At 34.9% G+C, this 25,918-nt stretch overlaps 1 protein-coding gene across 2 annotated transcripts; it reads right to left on the bottom strand.

Annotated features, from left to right (window-relative positions):
- Window positions 1–9,788: 9,788 nt before the first annotated feature.
- On the bottom strand, window positions 9,789–23,308 carry LOC102606132 (mitochondrial-processing peptidase subunit alpha-like). Of its 2 annotated transcripts, NM_001287995.1 has the most exon segments (13): window positions 9,789–10,065; window positions 10,154–10,266; window positions 13,907–13,956; window positions 14,064–14,134; window positions 14,312–14,384; window positions 15,790–15,887; window positions 16,177–16,243; window positions 19,878–19,958; window positions 20,055–20,222; window positions 20,378–20,545; window positions 20,644–20,940; window positions 21,030–21,266; window positions 23,045–23,194. In NM_001287995.1, coding segments are annotated over 13 exon segments (1,515 nt in total). In that variant the 5' UTR covers window positions 23,084–23,194; the 3' UTR covers window positions 9,789–10,012.
- Between the last annotated feature and the right edge of the window lie 2,610 nt (window positions 23,309–25,918).

Below are 25,918 nucleotides of genomic sequence, written 5' to 3'. Positions count from 1 at the left end.
GCATTTAAGTATGAGTTGCATATGGATTTCATGATATGATGATATGAGTATGTTTTAGCTTGGAGTTGATGTTTACTCCTCAGATATGCGTTTTTATGTGATTGCATGCATGATAGACTGCTAGTTTTGAGTCTTTTATTTCATAAGATGATTAGAATCCCATTTGAGGACGAATATCCCCAAGGGTGAGATAAAGTAACACCTTGGAATCTAGTAGAATAAGTAAGAGAACCAAGTGAGAGGTCACAAGCCAAGGACTGAACTTGGGCACCCTTCACGAAGGCTGAGACAGGCAGTGAAGGGCACCACGAGCCGTGGTGTAGCTCGTGAAGGCTCACAAAGTCAATCCATAAAAGGCTCCCCTCCCATGAGCACATAGACGGATCGTGGAGGACACCACGGGACGTCGTGAGGCCCGTTAAAGGGGAGGCAGTGACTGCCTTAATGGTGACCCTCCACACGAGCCACTTGATGGCTCGTGAGAGCCATGAAGGCTCGTGGAGTGGGTCGTGAGAAGAGTGGACTTTGGGGTAGGATTTCCAAGCCACTGGTCAAGGACCACGGCTACCACCACGGGCCGTGAATTCCTTGACGGCACGTGAAAGGTGGCGTGTGGGGGTGTAGTCAGATATAAGTTCAGGGGCTTTTGGGTCTTTTCCTAATTTCTTTAAAACAATACTATGTCATTTTACCCATGCCTAGGACCCCTATATAAGTGGTTTTAACCACAAACCTACCCATTCAAGTCATTCTCTTAAATTCATCAAAAGAAATTGGGTTCTTCCTCTCCCAAATAATTCTCTCTCTAGAAACTTGAAGAAGAAGGGTTGAAGCTAGGGCTCAAGGTCAAGTCTCCATTCTCCAATTGTTTGTGGGCTTTGATAGCAAGGTATGATAGCTTTTCATCCATGGAATCCTTGCATCCATGAAGCCCCTAATTTCTCCAATGGAAAAGTAAAAATTCCCCAATTTGAGTTAGGGTTTTCTTCTAAGTTATGGGTCTTTATGAATGTTGATTCAATTAATTTTATTATGATTGATTATGCATGAATTGAGAGGATTATATGATTTTTATGATGAAATTCCATGTACCCATGTTGAACCCACGTTCTAAGAAGAAATTGAATAAAAATGGGTTTTACTCTATGAAAGGAGAATTTATGGATTTATGTGTATTCTTATAGGATAAATAAGATACAATATGAATTGCTTTGAGATTGAAGCATATGTGATGATTATGATATGAATTTCTTTGAGATTGAAGCATATGTGACGATTATGATATGAATTGCTTTGAGAGTGAAGCATATGTTGTAAATTGTGGATTATTGATGTGATTATTGTGGAAGGGATTTTCCCACATAATTTTCTTATGTATGAATGTAAAAGGCAATCACGTTGAATGATTCTAGGTTGAAAAGATTTCTCACCTAAAGTGATTCTAAGCTAAGGAACTATGAAATTTGATAAGGCTAGAGGAGATTACCCATGACCTCTAAGTAAAAGACAAGAGGCGAGTACCCATGTCATATGATAGAAAGACAAGAGGCGAGCACCCATGTCACATGATGTATGGACAAGAGGCGACTACCAGTGATCCCAAAGTAAGAAGGACAAGAGGCGACTACCCATGATTCCAAAGTAAGAAGGACAAGAGGCGATTACCCATGATCCTTCATAGTAAGGCAAGAGGTGATTCCCCATGTCCTTAAAAGATAAGCTAGGATATGCTATGATAGGTGATGATCTTGGATTGTTTCTTGAGTTTGCCTTCCATGATGAGTAAGACTAGAGGAGGTTACTTATGTCTTGACTAAGGATAAATTGAGGTTACTTCAAGAAGTACTCCTTATATGTTGAGATGATCTATGATGTGCATTGTTTATGCTTTATGACTTATGTTGTCTAACGTTTATGTTATGTTTATGCAAGTTATTTAGTACATCTTTGTACTAACACATACTCTAGCCTACATTTCCTAACCAACTGTAGGGTCCGGCGTTCCCGATTCTCATCCTCGTGGCTAAGATCCATAGTAGAAGAAGAGTTGAAGATTGGTGAGTCCTCATTCATCCGAGGATTTGGCCACTACTTTTCTTATGTTCTTTTCATCTAAGTTTTCAACATTGATGTATGGGCTACGTCTCGAGATTCTAATGTATTTGATGGTTTTTGAGACAAGTGTTTTAGACTTTCGCTTTGCAATTAAAAACTTTGGTTATGTTGAAAATATTTTAATTCTCGTCGATTTTCTATTATCTTGACTATGAAAGCTAAGTGGCTTGTATAAGGCCTCTCGGGGTCTTGTACGCTATGTTACATCTAGGGGGTACCCCTGGGTTGTGACAACTTCATCATCAAATGTCGGTGCCTAGTCGCCACAGATATGCCTTCACCTCTTATTTTGCTATTCTTTCTAGTGCATTGGGTGAAATGCACATATATTTTTTATGGCATGGGGGTAGCCTATATGTTTTTGAAGAGTATCTGCGGGAAGTCTGAGTAGCCAGGATACTCTCCCATGTCCTTGGGGTTTTTTTTTGTTGTGTTCTTTACCCGAAGACCTTTATTTTTGTTGAACCAACATGTTTTAGGATGTGATATAACTATAAAAGAAGAATAGGAACACTTAATGGAATCCATGGTACGTTTGATTTGAAATGAAAAAAAAAAAAATTAGACCCCTCCAGGTTTTGATGTGATGTGTTTGTTTGATAAATTGACTATGTTGGATATTTGTATGGCATGATGTATATTGATGTGATAAGTGTAACTTAAGTTGTGGCATGAACTTGATAATTAGTTATTGATAGAGAAACTTGTGACATGTGTGAGTGAGATATATTTGTGTTGTTCTTACTTTGTGTGTCAATTCAGAACTTTCCCCGTTCGTCTTACCTAGATTATAGGATTGTTGGTTAGGAGAATATCATAGACCATTTTTGAATTCAGTCCACATGGCCAAAATGATCACAAAATAAAAATGCTCATCCTTCTATCCATGATTTTGAGTCTAAGAAGACCTTTTTGTTGTATTGCCTTATATACCTTCCTGTTTTTCATGTGAACCTTTGTTTTAGCTTTGGTCCCTCCTTAGACATTATGTTGCTAAACTTAGGCAAAATGCCTAAGTTGAGGGTAACTACTATAAAGGAAAATAAAAAAATGAGGTATGAAAAGAATAGGTCGATGTGCAAAAGGGAAACAAATGAGTGTGGCAGGTGTTACTAAATAAAGAAAAGGATAAAAAGTGGTGTTAGAAAATAATTATCGCACCCGACAATTGACGTAAAAATAAAGAAAAAAAAGAGATGCGAGATGATAAAGTTGGTTATAAAGGTGGGGTTAAGTTAGCGTAGTTTCAAGGAGAGAAATAGTGACCTTATATACCACACCCATCCCCGATCCTACGTTACAAGCCGAGTAAAGACCTATAATAGTGATCTTAATCCAACTGTTCAAAAAGATAAGGTGTAGAAAATAAGGGCAAGCTTATGCTATTGTGCATGCTTTGTTTGAACTTCGTTGTGAGAGTGAGTGTTGTATTAGCCAGTGAAGTTGAAAATAATGATACTATGTGTGAAAGAGACTTATTTGTGGTGAGGGCACAAAAGTAGCGCTTTTGATTGTTGATTATCTAGGTGGTTGTTATTTGTTTATGTGACCTTTTCCATTAATATACTGATGACATCCATTGATCTATATGTGTTGATTTGATAAGTCTAGAATTTTCACTTATGTTGATAGAATGAATAGGAGGGTGTCGTGGGTGAAAGTAACTATTGCATGCCATGTGATTGTCGTAAGGTTTTAATCTTCTTTTGCTAATATTGTCGTGATGTGATAATTGCGTCAATCGCTTGAGGATAATCAATGATTCAATTTAAGGGTGTTGATGTGTCATAGACTTACGACACTTTTGATGCTTCAAACTTAGGATTAGGGTAAGTTCTTTAGCGCTTTAGTAGATTTGATGTGTTTGGTAGTTGTTTTTGTAGGTAAAACAGGATTTGGTAGCTAAGTTTAGAAAAGAGGAGTTGTTCAGTCATTTTTAAGATTCTCAAGGTCAGTCTATGAGTCGTGGTTTGAACTACGAGCCATAGATATCTCTGTAGATAGAGATTCAGAGACTATGCCGAAAAGCTTAAGTTCTACGATCGGAAACCACGAGCCGTAAATGTTTTCACGAGTCGTAGATAAAGCTCATAGTGATATTCAAAGATATGCCAAAAAACTTGATAATTATAAGGGGCAAGTATGAGTTATTGATGGCAGTTGTGGTTCAGAATTAGAGAAGGTGCAAAAGTTTTAAGATTTACGAGTGAGGACCACAAGCCATAGATGTTTCCACAGACCGTTGTTCTTTTCTTTGGAAAAAATTGTGAAACTAAACATTCATTGCTATTTACTAGGGATTTCCACGACCCTTGAAAGGATCTACGAGCCATAGATATGTGTCTATACAAGCTGCTGAAGACAGTTTTCCCAGTTTGTTAAGGATGGGTTTTTAATTACTATAAATACTTTTCGTAGGGTTTCTTTTACATTTTACGGTTGTTTTATGGTTTGAAAGTAAACAAAAAAGTCTTTTTCTTTTATTCTTGAATTTGGAGACAAATCATACTTTGATTTTTGTCTTTTGACTTTATGAGTTACAATTCAAGATTTTGGGTTTTTACTATTCATTTGGTAAGTGTATTATTATGCATTATTTATTAATAATTGATTGTTATCATAGTAGCTCAATGCATAACTAGGGTTGTGTCAACCATGAAGAATTAACAAAGTAGACCTAATATCAGTAATCCTTGAAAAGCATGTACAAATGTATTGTTTACGCTTTGTTTGGATTAATTTTTAATGGTTGCAAACATTAGAACACTGTATATTCTTACTTATTGGACCAAAGGGGTGACGAATGGAAAAAGAAATTATATAACGGAGAATTGAAGTTATCAATCATCATCTAATAGCTCGTCTTGTTTGGAATATCTAATTTGGGATCAAGAGTATGGGTTAGTAAAGTAAACACCCGTAGATGGACCAAGTTGAGTGGTGATATTCGCCTATTTAGGAAACCAGCCACTTAGGTGAACTTAAGTTACCGATCATATTACACACTACAAAAGGTTACTGATATAGGATCTTACTAAGTTATAACTTCATGGGGATCACAAAACCCTAGTTTCGTCTCTCGTTATTCAAAAGCACATTTACTTACTACTTGTGAAGAATGTAAAGATTGCTTATTACACAATCCCCCCCACCCCCACCTTACGGAAATAATACGACTAAGAGCATAAATAACCACAATTGACCTGGGTCCAAACTATATTCCTCGTGAAATCGAACGTAACCGAACAACAATCGCATTATAGTTCCTTTTGGAGGTATAATTAATTGGGCATATCATCACATTAGGTTAATTGCTTCCGCATATTTAGCTTTGGTTAATATTTTCATGGCATATGGTTAGTCGGGTACCACCACAACTAAGGGGTGAAAAAGAGTAACAAATGAACTCAGTATTTTATTTTCAAAACGGTCAATATTGGGGTATTGGGGAATGGTGAGAGTAACTTTTTGGTGAAAATATTGTACGTTAACAATTCAAAATGTTTGCTTATATTTTCATGATCTAAGACATTTCATGCATGCTCATTTATTATGTTACTTCATATGAATTAAAGAATATATTATATAAAAAGAGAAACATATTCTTTTTATATTGGATGACTAAAATTTGCCGTTAAACTCGTACAAATTTATTGAAATCTATCACTTTAGTTTTGATCTTTCTTTGCTAGACACATATTAATTCTTGTCCTTTTTGTTCATGATTTGAGGCAAAAAACAAGGAAGAGGAATAAACAAATAATATTTGGTTAGATAAAGCCTAAGCAAGAAAGGATAAAGAGTGTGAGTGATAAAAGGAAAAAGAGTATTTATTTTCAAGTCTAATAGGGTGAGACAAACCAATACGTTATAGGAAGGAGCAACAAAGGACAAAGTTGAAAGATTTTACTCATTATTCTCCTTGTCCACAAAAAAAAAACAAAGGATGAAAGTAGGTAGCGTAGAAGATAGGAATTACATTACATTAAAACAAAAGGGGAGTGTAGTCATATGTGTTGGGTATGACTCTCAACATTTTTTTTCTTATATATAGAGATTTACACTTTGTTTAGAGAGTTGTTACTTGTTTCATTATTGTATTATATCTTACTGTATTGTAATGTACTATTATTTCAATAAATATAATATTAATTTGGATAGATTGTATCATTTTTTCGTTGTTACATATATAATATCTCACACCAATAATTTGAAGGATAAACCTATAAGAAAAGTAACAGGTAAGGCTATTATAAAAAGAAAAAAAAAGGTAGGGTAAAGGCTAAAATAGGATATATATAAGTAAATAAGTAAAGGTAAAATGAGAAAATAAAATGTAAGGTACCAACGCGCTCACATTAAATCAGGCGTTAATGAGACTTTTCATTGTTATCTAACGATGAATTTAATGATATAATAAGTTAAATTTAAGTAACAATCAAAACAAAAATTGTATTTAAACCAAAAATACAATAGAATAAGGTAACAACTTGTTAGAGAGAGAGAGTGGTACGTACGTAGTATGGAGTTAGGTCCATCTAATATTTGGCATTGGCTTTTTGGTGACTCCATCTTTTTGTTCCCACAAGCTATGCCTTTCTTGTAATTAATTAAAATGAAGCAATATGAATCACTTCATCTCATCTAATTGCATGATTATTCCTTCAGAAAATGGGACTTATTATCAAGACATATGGCCGAGATCCTATAGTAAAATGATAATTCCTTTTACGTACCACTTAATTGGAAAGAAAATCAGCTCAGTTTGAATAGTTGCACTTTTTTCCATTCATTCATCAAACTCCTCAAGCTTAAAAGCCTTACTGTTGTCTATATAATTTGTTTTTGCTAATTTTCTAGTATAAGAGATAAAGCTTAAAAGAGTTTAATAATCTTGTATAAATATCATAATTACAAGTTTACAACGAAGGATATCCATGTAAGGGTTCTCAATGGGCCTTGCTTGGTTGTGACAAGAGCCGGCGTGAACCAAAAGCACTAGTTAAATTATGGAGTAGGACATATGATATTCAACCATTATATTATATTGTGGGAGCAGAGTTTCTCTTCTTATCTTATTTACGAGAAAGTTACATAGTTAGTGGCTTCGCTCCGAGTGGAGCGCTTATAAGCCCTTAGAGACTACACGAATGTGCTATGTCGTTTATGTATAAACCTACACTTTTAAAAAAGTAGATACTATAACTACACTTCACTTTTTCTAACATCTCTCTCCTTTTCTTGCCTCGCTCCTCCTCTTCTCTCTCCCTCTCTCTATTTTTAGCAAAAAAGAATCTAGTATTTTGCTTTGCATGCGTGTTTGTATTAATTGTATATTTGCTCTCTTTTCCTCTCCCTAGAGCATTTTTTCTTGTATTTTATTTTTGTGTTTTTGTCAATTTCGTATTCACTCCCTCTCCCTCTTCCTCTATACCTTTTTTTTTTTTTTTGAAGACAAGGGAAACCCGCAGCCGCTACCCTTTGGGTGCGCACAGGGTAATTATATCTTGTTTTGCATTTGTATCAATTATATATGGTTTTCCTCTTTAGCCTTTTTTCTTTCTTCTTTTCGATACACCTTTCCAGGTGCAAATAAATACAAGTGATACAAAAGTGAATGAATACACGTGGTACGAGATTTTTTAATATAAGTGATACAAGAACGAATGAATATAAATGATAATAAGAGAACGAATGAATACAAGTAATACAAGGGTATATGAATACAAGTAATATAAGAGTGAATTGATATACAAATATAATGATATAAGAGCAAATGAATACAAGTAGTATATATAAGAGAGAGAGGTGGAAATACATAATACAACCTTAAGCAAATACAAATACAGTTGCTTGACACCTCAAAAATATAGAAATACAAAGAGAGAGGTGGGGGAGAGAACGGATTCAACCTAAATGCACATATAAATATAATAAATATAGTTTTCTAAGACCTCAAAAAAATATATAAATGCAGAGAGAAAGGGTCAAGAGAGAGGATACAACCTAAAAGTACATATCAATACAATAAATACAATCGCATGACACCTCAAAAATATAAAAATACAAAGAGAGATGGTAATATAGAATATAGAGAGGGGATGGGGGGAGAAGATACAACATAAATGCACATATGATCAAATACAATAAATATATTTGCAAAATACCTCAAAAATATATAAATACAAAGAGAGAATGGAAGAAATACAAGATACAAAGAGAAGTGAGAATAAAAAATATAAAGAGGGAGGGAGGTGAAAATACAAAAGACAAAAAGGGGGAGAAGGAGAGAAGCGAAAAATACAAAAACACAAAAGGAAGAAAGGTGAAAATACAAAATATAAAGAGGGGGAGATAGGTGAAAATACAAAATACGAGGGAGAAACGTGAAAATACAAATTGGGAGAGAGATCAGAGAGAGAGGGAAGAAAGAGGAGAGAGGCGAGAGAGTAGAAGAGAAAGAGATGGAGAGAAACACTACAACAAAAATGGATTTTAGCGGCAATAAATATACATATTAACAAAAAGTGATAAAGCATTATTATGTTATCCTCTAGCAAGGTTAGTTTTATTAAAACATGTCTGTTTTCAACAAGGCCAACTACATTCTCCCTTTATTTCAACAACGCCAACGTATAATTTGGTGTTGCTTGCTGGTTTGTAGTTTCTGTGTATTGAATCTGCAGGGATTGTGGTTGTGATATTGTTTTAGTATGGTTTGTGCTTGGTAGAGTGGAGTATTGTGATAGTGACTTGAGGGGAGGTTTTTCAGGTTCCAACGATGGTTTGTCTCCAATCTATGTACTTGCAGATGTTCAAAGCAAAGTCTGTTGGGGTTGTAGTGTTTATAGTAGTAATGAGGGTGGTGGAGCAATCTCCGAAGGAGGCTGTCGATCATGCACGTAGACGCTTATTTCTTCCTTCGATAATATTATGTGTATTTAAAAAATTGTAATCACAAACATTTATTTATAACAACAATATGTTGTAGGCTAGTTATCAACGTGGACTATGGTACCTTGGGATATTTGATAGCTTGTTTAGAACTATAATTTGCTAAGATCATATATGAATGGAGAAATTTTTGATAGTTTTCATAACTTACTCGATTTTCATAGTTATAAAAGAACGAAGTTGTCTAATTATATGTCCAAACAACACTCTTAACTTTTAATTAATTTGCTTTCAAATCATATTCAAACAGGACCTATACGAGTGAGTAGGGTGTCATCACCATACTTTTTGTTGCTATTGCTATCATTTTACAAACAAAACCTCTTATTTTCATATTTCTCATTACTTGCCTTAATTCTAAATCTTTTCGAGGAAGAAAGTTTCTTTGAAACGCTTCGTCTCGAATTGTATTCCCACAAAAGGAACGGTGAAGTTGAAAACCTAATCCTTCAAAAATGTCATGACAACTTGCAAAGCAACCCAGAAACATGCAGCAAGTTCGATTAAACTAAGACAAAGAAGTTGGTGGTTGCAATAGCTCTTCACTTGTTAGAAGCAGCACATTTCATCACTTGTGCAACGACATCTGATATTTAGTCACTAACCCTCAACCAGCATATTTCATCACTTGTGCATCTAGAGAATACAGAACTGCTGACCAGGGAACTCTGGTGACTTACAAATTTTATTATTTCCACCTTTAGCTTTAGGCCTTCAGCTTTAAAGTCGCATTTATTAGCATTTCAAATCAAAGAGTATTATCACATGAATCAAGAATAAAGTGCTGAATAACTTGCAAAAGGTACACCAAAGAATAAATTGTGCCGAAAAGCTGCTCACCAAAAGCTTGGCAGATGGCTAATTTATCTATAGCTTGTGCATTTCCTTATTTTCCACAAATTGAGGCAACAGCGAAGCTCTAAATTCCCAAGTTAGAAATTTTTTATTTGGAATGAAACCTGCTGCTAACCACGTCATATGTGGGGAGTGAAAGAACTGCCATTCAGAAAGCAAATGAGAAAACTACCCCGAACAAAACAAAAAAATAGGGAAGGAAAGAAAAATAATTAGTGAAAGGATTCACCGTCTCCATAGGATGCCATTGTCAAGGGAGAAGAAATAAGCTTTTGTGCTACAGAAGCAATATCATTTGCTGAAATTGCATCAATGGCTTTCAGGACATGATCCACTGGTTTCCTGAAGATCCAGAAGCAAAACAGGGCAAAGGGGAAAAAAAAACAATTTAGAACCACAGATCAATGGCTTTCAGGACATGCTCCACTGGTTTCCTGAAGATCCAGAAGCAAAACAGGGCAAAGGGGAAAAAAAACAATTTAGAACCACGGATCCTCAGAAGTTTTTTGTTGAAAAGAAATTGGGTGGTTTCGGGTGTGTGTGGAGGGGGTGTGTGTGATACAGTAATTTTTTTATCTTGGCCTAAGCAAATATCCAACCCTATTATGCTTGAACCATTGCAGCAATCCATGTGTGATTCTAGTACGGTGTTGCAATTGTATAATAATAATAATAATCTCTCGTGACCTTGACCCAGAGGCTCTGCCAGCCATCGGCACCTGATTTCTGAGGTGTATAGATTTGCCACACTTGCTGAAAATCGAATTATTGCCAGATGTGAAATTAAAAGGCGAATGCATTTGTGATCATAATCCAGAATGTCATGTTTACATCAGGATTGTGCACTAGGTAGTAGTCTGATGCTTGCATGTACACAGAATTTGACAATTTGTAACTCTGAACAGCACTCAAAAATCTGTTTGAGCTTGTCATTTCTCATGAAGCCAATGGCGAGTATGACCAAGTCCGATTTAATTGATTTTGCCCTAACCCTCAAACATGTTATGTCCTCCTGTATTAAATATATGGGTTTGACCAAACCCACTTCTGATCCGTGTAATTATGGGTAGTTCGGGTTAAGACTCTTTTTCCTGTTGAACCCATTTTCAACCGGGGGCGGATCTAGAAGGCAGCATACAGGCTCGGCTAATCACAGTAGGTTTGTCCTACACCTAGTATTTGTGTTACGAAATTCACTAAATATGTACAAATTTTAAATTTTGAACCCAGTTATTAGCTTTTGAAGTCGTCAAATTTCAACCCGTCCAAATACAACCTAACACATTTGTTTGCCACCACAACATGGGTTGAATTTCTTAATCCGGCTCCAGCGGATCCTCAAGAAGCCTATTCTCTCTCGACCTAGATCTACTTTCATAATACACTCCCTTCCAACAATAACAACATACCTAGTGTAATTACATAAGTGGAGTCTAGAGAGGACAATACCAGTTTCTTTAAGAAAATAAACTGGAGTCTAGGGAGGGTGGCGTGTACACAGCCTTACCCTACCATATAAATAAGGTAGAGAGGTTGTTTTCAATCGACCCTTGGCTCAAGTAAGACATGTCAAAAATAGTATGAAAAGGAAATACAATAGTGAAGAAGCAAAGTAGAAAATAGTGAAGAAAAGAACAGTAGCAACAACAAATAATAAGGTATCTGATACATATAATACTCTTCATTTTAGGACGATTCAAGATATTGACCCACTCCAAAAAATTTGATTGCTCCATATATATACATAATTCAGTTTTTAAATTCTAATATGATATGTCTCATCTATAAATCTAGTTCTTCAATTGGTACTTTAAAATTATTCAGCTATCACTGAAATAATGTAAAGAATCAAAATATGACCATAGACTCTATGTCTAGTCAAATATTGAAATATAATAGAACAAAGAGATGAGATGGTGAAGTGACTACGAGGCAAGAGCTTTTTTGGATTGGCTTTTCAATTTTTTCTTATAAGCCAAAAGTCGTAAGTTAGAAATTCTAACTATTTGCCCTTTGTTTGATCACTTCCTTCTCAAAAAAAAAGTTAGAAATTCTAACTTTCGGCTTTTGGCTTATTTTTGTCATTTTAGCTTAAAACTAAGCACTTGTTTTAAACTAATCCAAACACTAGAAAACTGCTCAAAAAGGATTTTATTTTTAAGTCAAGTAAACGCTAGATGTAAGATTTTGAAAACCATTGTCGTGAATTTAATCTTCCCCCTAGAAAAATTTCAAAAACAATGTCTACTAGATGAAATTCTTTATATAAAATGCTTAAAGTTGCTTATGAATATAGAAAACTTTTACAAATAGTTTGAAATACTTATACTTCAAATATGGATTATAGTACAAAAAAATTTATTTAGCTACAAAACAAATATCTAGACTTTATTATCCAACTATTTGTTTAGTTTTACCAAATATTTGTGTCATTTCTAATAAATTTTTAAAATTCAAAAATATTCCAAGGTTTAAAGAGTCCATTAAGTCAATGATTGAAAAAAAAAATTAAAAAAATTCATATTCCTCAAATTTATTTATCTGTTTGTTCATTCAACACAACTTTGTACTAAGAAATAGGTGCATCACAAATAGTTGAAAAAATACATTTAAATTCAGATCTTCAAGCTCACAAATTACCTAGTTTGACAACAGTTAAAGATATCATCAAGGTTGCAGCTAGAAATTGTATGACTTGTGTAATTCTGATAGAATAAATGAAGTAGTACGTAATGAAGAACCTGGTAGAATAAAATTATAGGCTATTCGCCTTAAAAAAAATTAATTATTGTCTTCAATTTAATACAAGTCTTTTTTATATTTCAATTTTCAAATGTTTCAAGTTACAATTTGGAATTAAAAAAGTTTGAAAATTGAAAGTTTGATACAGTTTAAAAAGATTCAAACTTAGGTAACTAAGTTAGTTATAGTTTTGAAAATTTTAAATTTAAACTTTTAAAACTTAAGAATTTGAAATTTAAACTTTAAAAAATGTCTTAACTTATTAAGTTATACTTTTAAAAGAATTATAAAATAAGTTATATATTTTGAAGCCATTCCTATTATTACTGATACATCCGATTCCGACCGGCTCCCACTTGGTTGATGTTGATTCCGGTCCAATTTTTCGATTGTATCGGTTTCAGTCCCGCTACCACACTTAGTCTCAAATGCCAGCACAGAAATAGAAAGAGTCATGCTTCAAAGTGGAATTCTTCTAAGATCCATAACCCAACCCGCCCAATACATACTAAGTTTTAATTGTTGTATTTGTTCTTTTATAAATTTTAATACCTAATAAAATTATTATTATTCTTTATTATGGCTACCTATAACATATTAAAAAAAAATTATTTAAAAATATTTTGACAAGATTTCTCATGAGTCAATTTGAGCTACATATCAACTCAATTTTTAATGGGTTGTAATGAGTTGAGATAATAAATGGCGGGTTAAACTTGAACAGGTTGGCAAATTGGGTTTGCTTTTGCCACCCCTAATACTGGATATGTTGTTGTTGGTAATCTTTTCTAATAATTAAGTCTCTAAAGCTAACATCAAAAATGTAAAGATATGGCACTTGACCCTAACTCAAAAGCTAGCTCAAGAAGGAAGGATTGCCCAAGTCCATATAAAGAGGAGACCAACAGTCCATACACCAACCGATGAACTTTTACCCACTCTAACACTCTCTACCATGTAAAGATATGGCACCTAGCCTAACTCAACCTCAAAAGCTAGCTCAAGAGAGAAGGATTGCCCAAGTCCATATAAGGAGACCACCAGTCTATTCCCCAACTAATGTGGAACTTTTACCCACTCTAACACTCTCTACCATGTAAAGATATGGCACCTAGCCTAACTCAACCTCAAAAGCTAGCTCAAGAGAGAAGGATTGCCCAAGTCCATATAAGGAGACCACCAGTCTATTCCCCAACTAATGTGAAACTTTTACCCACTCTAACAAGAAACAAGGGCATACCTCTCTCCGTATATCAAAAGTTGTCTCCCAATATCTTCGGATGCAACCATCTACAAATTAGAGATAAGCGATAAGTACATAACAGATATGCACTTATGGATATATATCTTCAACATCTAGCAAATGATATCTAAAAGATCAACCAACTATCACATACACGAGATTCCAGGTTCATCAGAATAGCAGACTTCGTTGACTGTTTTGCACGGTCTAGCTGTACCATGTCAACTGCATGAAACGAGTAAAACAAACAGGGCAAGGGCAGCAAAACAGTCAGTAACAGTTTAATGCAGACAGCATTACTGAATTAGCATATTAGTCAAGTAAAACATGTTCTCATGAGAATTAAGGAAGACAGACGAAAAATTACACATAAATTCAAGGATTCCAAGTTATTTGTCAAACCTTCGCCAGGGTTTGCAACTGCAGTAAGCTCTTTAACCGCTACTTCAATAGCTCTTGGTGCAAAATCTGAGGTCTGAAGAAAATAACCAGAAAGAGACAACAATTAAGCTTTTAATTTAGGAAGTCTACTTATCGTGAACAAATAACATGCAAAAATCTGGGAGTGCTTCACAGAATGAACTTTGCTTGACATATGCAACGGAATGTCACTCATTACATTAATAACAAGATCCAGAGCAACAAGATTTTTATTTATTCCCCAAAGGAAAAGGATGCTATGCGCAGTTTGGTTCATACAAGGAAAACATATATACTAGTTTTTGGGAATTTGCAACCTGAGACATGGGAAAGTCAATCACATGCATATTACTTTACTTATGGAAACTTACAATAGTTTCTTTTTCTTTTATAACTTACTACAATGTTAAACTGAATTGCAAAGAATTTCTGAGAATGACCCTGCCAACATAGCCCTTCTTTTGACTAAAGACGACAATAGTTTGGAAAATAGTTCCCTTTTAATTTCTATGTTCTTATAATGACCATGAAATTACTTCATCTGAAATCCTACACTCCTCTTGTAGCGCGAACTACCACCTATCCAGGCATGCATATTGTTTTCCAGCCCGACAGTTTCTGCAATGCACCATCATTTCCATGCATACCAAAATAAGAACACTCACGAGATTACCCAGCAAAAGAATAAGTGAAATGATCATGATCTCTTAAATTGTGAAATGCGGGTTCCAAAGACTGATCATGAGCAATCTAGAAGGCTCACCAACACTTAAAGTTAATGATACTGACCTACTGCTAATGGAGAACATTCTCATGTGGCTTAGATTACTGGTAGGAATAACTGGAACTAGAAATAAAATGAAAAGAAAAAAAAAGCAAGAACTTGATTCCTGCAAGAAAACAGAGATATTTAAATTTAAAAAAAACTTACTTTTCATAACCTGCATCCCAAAAGGTTTATTTCTAAAACATGTTACCTCAAGCAAAGGCAGACAAGTTTAAAATGGGAGAAGATAGATAATGTACTCAGACAAGGAATGAATAGTGGTATAGTACGTCTCTATTAGTTGCCAGATTTTAGCAAGTTCAAATGTATTTTTGCAAGCATCAATTTCAAGTATCCAGATCTCATTGAGAGGTTGCTGTATATTGTTAGTTGTAAGGCGGATAAGCAAACATAAATGATAAGGTTCACATTATGAAGACATGTATAAGCACATCTAGACACTCAAATAAAGCATCAATACTAGAGATTTAGATAATAGCTATGAAATAAAAGAAAAAGGAAAGAGAAAAATAATCTCAAACAAATTTGAAGTATAAGATTGAGAGACATTGTGAAAATACCAGATAAAATAGATAATATTAAGACAGATAAAGGATTAGCCAGTTGACCGTTACATAAAAATAAAGTTTGGGATAGCTAAACCATAACGAAAAAATCGAAGTAGGTATCTTACTGTGGCTGCTTGAATTCCAAATAGTCCAGTGTTATTATAAATACTGCTGAATGCGGAAAAGGCATGGATCTGCGGGTATGCATTCAAGACACGGAGATCTGCTCATAATTGTATCATAATTACATTAGTAGACAGATGAGAAGAACAAGAGGAATAACTATTGTTTCATATGAAAGAGTAATATCAAACATGCAAATTCAACTTTAAGGAGGGAAATAGCCTCTGGTAAGCAGTACAAATCCACATGAATATCACAAGGCTCATTTAATTGACTGTATCTAGATTGTTAACAGAACGAAAAGAGTTTCTACATAAATTGTGTTTGTCAAATGAAACTGCTTATGCTGAAGTGCCATATATTAAGTACCAAATATATGGACAACTTACATAGTCTAGAATACATCCCTTTTCCAGGACCACCAGCTGAGAAAGATCCACCTCCTCCCATAAGCATCTGTTAAATCCACAATAAATATGACCATCCAAGACCACATCCCACCACAAACACTAAACTATCACATAGATGGATACTCCAAATAATCATAGAGGCGCAATGCAAGGTTTTTGTTGTATATCAAATTCAAGCTCATAATATCTCTTAATGAATGAAATCCCCAAATTGCTGACTACTATATAAACAACAAGTAATAACCTTTCGAAGAATTTGTCAAAACTATAGACAGACGTAAATCATACATGCATAAATCCTCTCTTACTGAAAACTTACATGCATATGTTCTTTACAAGTTTGTTCTTTTGATAATTGTGGTGTCAGTAAGCTTGTGCACACCTTGACTAAAGGGCATCTCTAACCCAATCCTCTATTTTACTTTCCAAATATAGAGTTCTCTATTTTTCAGACAACCAGCTGCAACCCAATTCTCTATTTTACTTTCTAAAAAAGAATCCTCTTCTCTCTCCTCAAAATTATATTATTATTTTTATTTTAGATCATTTCTTTTTTTTCCAAATAATCACCCTATATAATTTTCACGTAATATAAAGTTTAATTTGATTTTTCAAATTCTTTATATAATATAGATTTGTATTTTATTCTAAATTTCTAAAGAACTACGAATAATTGAAAAAAGAAATCAACAAGCACAACCACAACTTCTCGGGATCATACATTAATTTTTGTTTCGAATATTGTTAAATTTGAAAATGACCTACCAAATTATTAAATTATTATGTTATGTATGTCTTGTATTGTTGTCTTGTATTTAAATTATTATGTTTTGTATTTTTAAATTAAAATTTTCATTTTATCGTTTAAATTTTGTGCATTCTTCATGGTGAAAAATAATAATTATAGTAAATTATATACACTTGAAGTGAAAAAAAATAAAAAAATATTTGAGATATTATGAATTCAGGATGAAAGTAGTATATATTAAATAATCTTTTTTAAAAAATGTTATATTACATTTTAAAAGAATTATGAATATTAAAAATTTAATTAATATCCTTATATGAAAAATAACATATTTAATTACAAAATAATAGAAATAAGGGAAAAGGGTCAAAAATACCCCTCAACTTTGTTTTATTAGTTGACTATACCCCTGCCGTTAAAACAAAGTTATTTATACCCTCGCCGTCACTAATTTCACCATTTATACCCCTTTACTAACAGAAATCCCCATATCAACACAAATTAATCCGAATTTTTTTAAAAAGATCCATTCCCATTTTAAACCCAATATCCTGACCCCTCTATGGTATAACCCGTCGACTAATAACACAATCCTCTCTCTTCTCTTCTCTCTTCAACTTGTGCACATATCGAAGAAAAAGCTTAGAACGATAACAATGGCTTTTTCTTACTCCATCAAAAAGTTCACATGATAATTGAAATCGTCAGCCTCAAACAAGTCGTCAAGCAATTGAAGGGTAACTCTCTTCGTTCTCATTCTGTTCTTTCTTCGATTCCGACAAACCGGCACAAATCGATTTGAACCCCTGTTTCTAAATCAATTCATGGGGCATTTATATTCTCACTAATTCACAAGAAAACAATAAAACTTCATATTTTGTCTCTGCCTCAAAGGTGTTTATTCTTCGTCATCATCAAACCCATCTCAACATATAGTAATAGAACTCAGTAAAAAGAGAGTTTTTACGCCGATTCAATGCAATTCCGACTGGCCAATAATAAAACAAAGTTGAGGGGTATTTTTGACCCTTTTCCCTAGAAATAATAATATAATATTCAAAAAGTGAAATAGACGGTATTAATATTAGTTCTCCAAATTTGGAGAATTACAATTCAACTCTCTATAATTGGAGAGTAGAGGGTAAAATAGAGAGTGCTTGGAGAAGACATTCTCTAGTTTACTCTCCAAATATAGAGAATGGAGATGCCCCCAAGGCCTAGCTCGAGTGGCAAAAGGTGGAGGATTTGTGGCTTAGGTTGCAGGTTCAAGCCTCACACCACGCAAAGCGAAGCCTGGGATTTAAGTGGGAGAAGGGTAGAGGGGCGGGACCATTATCCACCGAGTTTAGAAGAGAGGGCGGGTCACAGACAGATTTCTCGGTCATCAAAAAAAATAAAAAAAATATAGAGAATGGAGAGTAAAATAGAGTAAGGTCGAAGATGGTCTAATTCCAAGGAGTACCTGCTACCTCCCACCAACACAGGTACTGGGTAATTCTTGGACATATAGGACGAAATATCCTAGTGTTTTTGCCTAGGATTTAAGCCTGAGATCTTATGTTTCTCAACACACTTCATTGACCTAGGCCACACCTTCTAGTTTATTGTACGAGTGACTTGATTAATATTTTTAAAAGAAAGGTTTATTGAAGTGCAACCATGTATTGTTTGATTTCAAACACAAATCATTTTTTCCACTTTATTGTTGTATTCAAATGTTTGTGGTGTTTCTAGGATTTATCTTACCACAGATTCGGGATAAATATGACATGGATTTTTCTTATGAGGACCAGATTTTGTCTGGAGCTTTCCTTGATGGATAACAGCTTGGTTGTCGGTTAAGCTTAAAAGATGGTTCATCATCAGCAACAACAGAAAGAATGGAAGAAAGAAACTCTAGCGATCACTTCTGTGTCCCTTGGGCAAACCCACCATTACTTAGTATTGCATTACACAATCTAAAGAAAGCACATTACTTCAAACAATTTCACTTAGATGAATATTGGAAGCTACAGTGGTGTTTAAGACCTAAGTGGCCTCTGAAACAGTCCCATACACCAATGAGTAAGCAAATATTACTAACTAGAAGACCAAAATTATTTCCAAATAAACTTCAAAGACACCAGCAACCTGTAAATCCTCTAGATTTCAGGAAATTACTATAAAACCCTACTATATAAGACACTTACCAGATATAGAAGTACATACTTTCTTGTCTCAAATAAGATGCAAGAAACAAAACTTCAACAATCTCCGAAGTCCAAACATGTATCACCTTTTATACATTGGATAACCAATAAACATGTTTAACTTTTTTTAAACACAACTGTGGTGTTCGGGACAGCTTTTGTGCCCCTCGACTAATTCCACGGGTGCCTGCTACCACCAACGTAGGAACCGGGTAATGCATGTTAGACTAGTTTTTAGCCCATGAGGCATCCAATTAACTGCATGTATAGATGTATTGTACTTTGAAATCATGCAAAGATCTCTTAATAATGGTCTATTAGGGAAGTCATAATTAATACTGCAAGCTTAGACCCTAGCCATCTCCTATTATTATTTTTTTGTCGGAAGAGTAAGACTTCAAATGATATTTGGTTGACTTCCAAAAGTATAGTGAGAGGAGGTAAAAGTTGACATTATTTTTTGTGCATCTCGGAGTAGAAAAGTTGTAGTCAAATACTTTCGGGCATAAGAGTGTCAGCAGATTACCTGTAAAAGCTTTTTTGATGGGAAGTAACAACTACTTGCTATCTTTTTCATTATCAAACAACAGCCTAAAACTGTTTTTCCTTCTCCATTGATATTCTAAATTACTTGACATTCTTAAGCAAGTCCATTAACACATTTGACTATGAATTTCTTGAAGAACCGACACCAGAAGGGAAATCTTAAACAATAATTCAATAGTTGCATGAAAATTAAATACCTGAAGAACAGTTAAAGTCATTGCATCCTTTTCCTTTAGCCAGCCACCAGGAACTTCAAAAGCAAGTGCAAAATGAGTCATCTGCTTTTAGAGAAATACATAAAACCATGTTAGTTGTCGAATCAACACATGTACAGAGAGAGGGAAGAGGAAAGGGGAAGGATTTCAAGGACACACCCCTGAATCAGCTTGGCGGCGGTAATCACCTCCTACATACACAGGTGTTGGCTCCTCAGCGCGGGGCACCTTAGGTAAGTCCGATAAAAGAGGCTCTGCAACTTTTAACAATTCTTCATGTTCAACACCTGATGCAGCAAGAACAATACGAGGAGCAGTATAATTCTCCTGTAAGAATAAGAAGTCATCAAAATACGAAAATTGCTCTATAAAAGTAGTAAAAAGTCGACATCCATAATACTTATCATTTATAAAAAGAGTAATAAAACGTGGGATCCAAAACAGGGTGGCTGAAAAAGGAGAACAATTCTTTTGACACTCACAGCTACAAACTCTTCCAATACAGTGCTGTTCAACCTGTTCACTGTGGCTTCTGTGGCTGCAAGAGAATTCCCATACGGACCAGAATAACCGGCAGAGTGAACTGCCTCCAGAAGCAAGTGTTGTGGGTTTTTGGTGTACTCATCAATCTCCGATTTAACCTTCTCAAGCTACATATGTAGGATATTATTACCCGCAATCCAACACAAAGAAATAGTTTCATTGTATTTCAAGGACAACCCAAGAAGGAAACAGATAAGAAGGAAACCTGTTCGCTAACTTCCCAATCTAAAAATGCTGGATTTCTAACAGAGTCAACAAGCAGCTCCACCATTTGAGGAACATATGTTTTCAAAGCATCGTAAGTGTATATCAAATGCTGTCGTGAGGCAGCAGCAGTTACATTACCACCAATTGCTTCAACTTCCCGTACAATACGTAAGTGGCTTCGGTTTAATGTGCTTTTGAAGGCCATGCGTTCCAGGAGGTGTGTGGCTCCATATGAAGCTGGTGCTTCGTAAATTGAACCACAATCGACGTATAAACCAATAGAGGCAGCAGGGCTCTGAACTCAATAAATTGGAACCTATTAAGATTCACTGAAACAATTAACTCGATACTTATTCCAGAAAAGAATGTTAAAATGGGTCTTACTGCTGATATTTCTGATGCTATTTTGAGACCATTTGTGAGAGTTGTTATCTTGGTCTTTCCAGGTTCAACATAATCAGGTAATGGTGGAGGGAGCTGAATATCCTTGAGGGGGAAATCCAGAGGGGGTAATGAATCTGACCCACCACCAGTTAGCCAACTAAAGAGGGCCCCTGATGGCTTGGTTGCAACAGCAGTTGAACATAAAAATCTTGCCAAGACCCTATTGCTTCCGCAAACCTATCATAGTTTTCAACATTCAGAAAATAGAATGATACCATAAGTGAATAACAAGAGCTTACCCCAAAATACCTATGTGAAGAGGAGGACACAGGAGATAGTTTATTTTCCAGCAGGGATTTTAAATTCCTTTGTGTTTCACATTTCTCATCAAACAAGTTGGAGACTATTCCATTACTCCAACCAGTGTTCGTAAAATATATATATATACATTGTGGGGCTTGAAGCAAAAACCGAGAAATAGAGTGCACTGTCTAACAAGTGAACACACTATTCACAGAAAATTAAATTATATTAAAAGCATATGAATTCAATACTACAATAATCAAATGTCAATAAAGACAATTCACGTCAGCATCCAACTACAATACAACTGTACACTGACCTTACCCCTACCTTTAAGGGGTAGAGAGGTTGTTTTTTATAGACCCTCGACTCAATAGAGAAGTTTTCAAAGCAGGGTTGCATGAAAAATATGAAAGCAAAATAGTAAGATACAAATAAAATGAAGCAACAAATAATAATACACGTTGAAGAATTAGAAATTATGTGATTCCGCATCCAATATACAATAATGTCGATATTAATCCAACCCCTCAACATTGACATTCAAAGAATTGACCACTTCTCGTTGAGATCACATTGAAGCACGCAATAGTCTGAAATGAATGGTTTCGCCCATGAAGGAATAACCCATCGCTTTACATTGATTCATCTCTATGAATATGGGACGGCTTTTAATAATGTTGGTCCAAACTACTACAGATTGATGGGAGGAAAGCATATGTGGAATCACACAATTAATCATAATTTGGGGGCATCTTAGGATTTCAAGAGAGGTTGGGTCCATCAATATGGAAAGCATACACTATACTTTAAGTTTAACAAGGAAAAAAAAATTAAAATTGCATCATGTTCAAAAATTAACTGATAAAGTAACTAGTCATAGTCTAAATCAAACTATCTGTTACATAAAGTTTCCATATGCAATTAAATTTTTATTCATACTTTTATTTTTACGCAACGATGGTGTTTGAGAAAATTTGTGGATTCACACAATTAATAATTAGTATGGAATATCTCACGATTTCAAGCGATTTGGGTCCATCAAAATGGAAGGTACATACCCTACTTCAAGTTTCACAAGGAAAAAACTAAAATAGCATCGTTTTTCAAAAACTATAGTCCCATTTCAAAAATAAAATTCAAGAAAACATTTCAAAAAATTAACTTGACCTAGTCTATATCAAGCTAATTGTTAGATAACGGATGCATCTGCAACGGATTTGTTTTTGTTTGATAACAGTGGTGTCCAGCCACACACGGACTTTTGCCATTGAATTTTCTTTTCTCAAGAAGCCTTTTCAATTGATTTTCCAAATTCTACCAACAACATAAACTTTATCATTAAAAATCACTTCTTTCTGTGAATTTACACACAATACAACTAACACCTAGCTGTACAGCAATAAGCAACATCCCAACCCGTGATCATCTCAAACAAGTGAAGAAAATACTCAGTTACATTTCAGGATTTACTAAGTACGCAAATGGAGAAATTATGCATAATCTAACTTCCGCACTTTGAGGTCAAACATGTATACATTTCTATTACTGATCTAATCAGATCTAAAACCAAACAAGTCAAAGTTCCAATACAACATATAAGAAGCGATTCATTAGAATTTCAGATAGCAAAAAAGCATTAAGAAAAACATATTCGGAATACTTGTATGAATATGCATAGAGGGTAATAATGTAAACCTCGAACGGCTCACCTTAAGTGCTCTGAGGCGAGAAGATGTGGATCTGTACATGATGAATGTGAGGATGCGATAGCTGAGGAGAAAGTGGAAAGTGCTTTTCCCTCTGTTTCAATGGTGACTGAGGGCTCGGGATTTAGCTGCAGAGATGAGGAAGACTGAGTTGGTCATGGCCCATGGGTATTTGGAGCTTGATGGTTAGACAATTGTGAAAATGTTGTGGGCTCAGGGAGAAGTATCTTAGATGGGCTCGCAACCTAGCTACTTTTTGGACCTTTTCCAGTTTTGATATACACTTGAACACAATGTCCATTTTTTTTTTCTTTTTTTAATTAAAGGCAAGGGCCAAAGGCCTCATTTTATTTGAAACAAAAGGAAAGCAACAAAAATTAATCAGACAAAAACTGAAAGGGGAAAGTAGTGGAGGAGGTGAGGAGGTGAGGTTGCAAAGATTCTGGTTTCTTTGGTCCGCCGCCGTTCATCGGAGCTCTAGATGTCGTCTCAAGGAACAAAAAATTATCATCAAGCTTCCGCCTAAAAGACTCGAGGACAATGATGTCGGAGGAAAGAGAACATGTGAAATCTTTAACTGGCAATCATTTTAAGCTACTTTTGCTGAAATCGTTTTGAGCTAATAACTCCCTCGGTGTATCTTTTGTGTTAAACTCTATGTGTTGGGAAAATTTCACCCTAAATCATCCAAAAGCTCACACCGAGAGCTCTGAATATCCAATCCCAAGACGAAGGACTTATTTTAATAAAGAGGAAAGTGAACAAACAAAGGACTATTGGAAGTTTTCGTAGAGCAAATTTTGTTGATGTGTACAAGTTGATTTCTATGGTTGGATTTCCTTGACTAATCCTTAATTTGTTCCCTTCCGTATGCTAAACCTCACAAGAGATTGTACTATTGGGTGAAAAGAAGAAAATTAATAGATAAGTCCATTATTTTCATTTTTTTTTTGTCTAGAACTTCGTTTATAATAGTGCGAAGATATCTCTTTCATAGTTTGCATGTTGTAGATTTTGGTATCTTAAAATGTTTTTTGTGTGTGTATATTGTAGTATTTGTTCGATCCAAAGACACATGCAAGTGTACGTGTCGTATAAATAATACAGTGACTTAAAGAGTCGAATATTGAACACGAGGGACTTATGATTTAGCAACACTTTAGTGTAACACCTCGCTTTTGAAAGAACTAGAAAGAGCTAGAATTAGAAAGAGTTGTTTTTATAAAGAATGAAAAATCTAGAAAATTGTCAAGTTATGTTAAGTTTGGGTTTTTGGTCAATTTCAAATGACCATAACTCCTAGCTCAGGATGAGTTAGGTGTACTTCCAGATACCGTAGGAAAGATCGTTGAATTATCTTCCCAGTGCCGTCAAGATTGCACTATTCCGAGTTCGTATCAGTGAGATATGCCCATTGGAAGTTGGGTTGTTTGGATAAGGAAAGACCAATCCGAATTTTAAAAGGGTAGTTAGGTCTTTTTCTTGCCCAATTGTTTTATTTCATTTTTGGTAATTAAGTTAGGGTCTAATCAGAATTAGATCAATTTACGCTTTTACCAAAATACACTAGGGCTTGGAGAAAAGAGAAAAGAGGAGAAAGGAGAAGAAAAGTTCATTTTTCGTCGAGTTCTTGGAGATTTTCGTGTGGATTTCGCCAAGGGTTAATCCCTACGAGGTATGTGAGGCTTTCATAGCGTTGGGTTCGTGCACCCAAGCCCCAATCATGTTTAGTTTAGCGAAATGCGTTCGAAAAAGGTTTGAAAGGTGGTGTTCTTCATATGTGTTTCTTGAATTTGTTTTCGTTCTTGAATTGGGCTGAATTGAGGAATTCTTGAGGTTATCGCGTCGAGTTTTATAGTGGTGTTAAGTTACGTTCTTGGGTACATATGTTGGGTATCTGAATCTAAAGAGAATTTGAGAAAAATAGTCGAGTCTAGGTGAATTGCTACTGGAAACACAAAGAAGGAAAAAGTCGGGTGAATCTGGGCATTGGGGCCGTGTCGCGGACCTGCTCCTCAGATTTGAGAAAAGTGTCTTCGCGTCGCAGAGCGGTCACAGACCGTTCTACCTCAAAAAGTATTTTCGCGACCAAAATTTAAATACATCTATATGTCGCGGACTTGCTCCAAGACAGTGATTTCTTGATCTTTTTCATGTTTAACCATCTAAAAACACTCATAAACATCATGAGATCTATCCTATCACAAATCACAATCCTTGAATCCATAATTCAATTCAAGGAAAGTTAAGAGTCAAATCAAGAGAAGTTAAGAGTCAAGTCAAGAGAAGTTAAGAGTCAAATCAAGAGAGGTTAAGAGTCAAGTCAAGAGAAGTTTATAGAGTCTTCCAAAAGTCTTTTACAAATGTTTTAACTTGTTTTAAGACTTGAGTTTTGAGTTGAGTTAAAGAGTAAAGTTTGAAGTTCATTTTTCAAAAGAGTATATCGGGACTATGTATTTCCAAAAGTAAAATGTTTTCACATTTAAAGAAGAAAGGAAACCTTGATTTCCAAAAGAGCCTTTGAGCTAGTTTTTAGCTAAAGAGTAAATGTTTTCAAATTTGAGCAAGAAAGGGAACATTGATTCCAGGAGAGCTTTTAAGCTAAGTTTTGAGTAATTATCTCAAACCAAAGAAAGAAGTTATGTTTTAAAAACATATGACCTAATTATATTTTGGGAGTAGTATTGAGCACTGATATGGGGACACGAGTTCATATTAACTCAAGTCTCCATAAACCATGTAGCCATCATGGGTAGTAAATGATCATAATTTTTAGATGACTCCTTAAGTTGCTTTTTAGCATAGACTAGTGGATCTACTTAGTTAAGACATTCTATATGACGGCAAAGTATAGGACAGTTCTGGCAGTGTGGGCAA

This window comes from Solanum tuberosum, unplaced genomic scaffold (assembly GCF_000226075.1).
Source record: "Solanum tuberosum cultivar DM 1-3 516 R44 unplaced genomic scaffold, SolTub_3.0 scf00003, whole genome shotgun sequence".
Lineage (NCBI taxonomy): Eukaryota > Viridiplantae > Streptophyta > Magnoliopsida > Solanales > Solanaceae > Solanum > Solanum tuberosum.
This window is presented reverse-complemented; position numbering and strand designations above follow the sequence as displayed.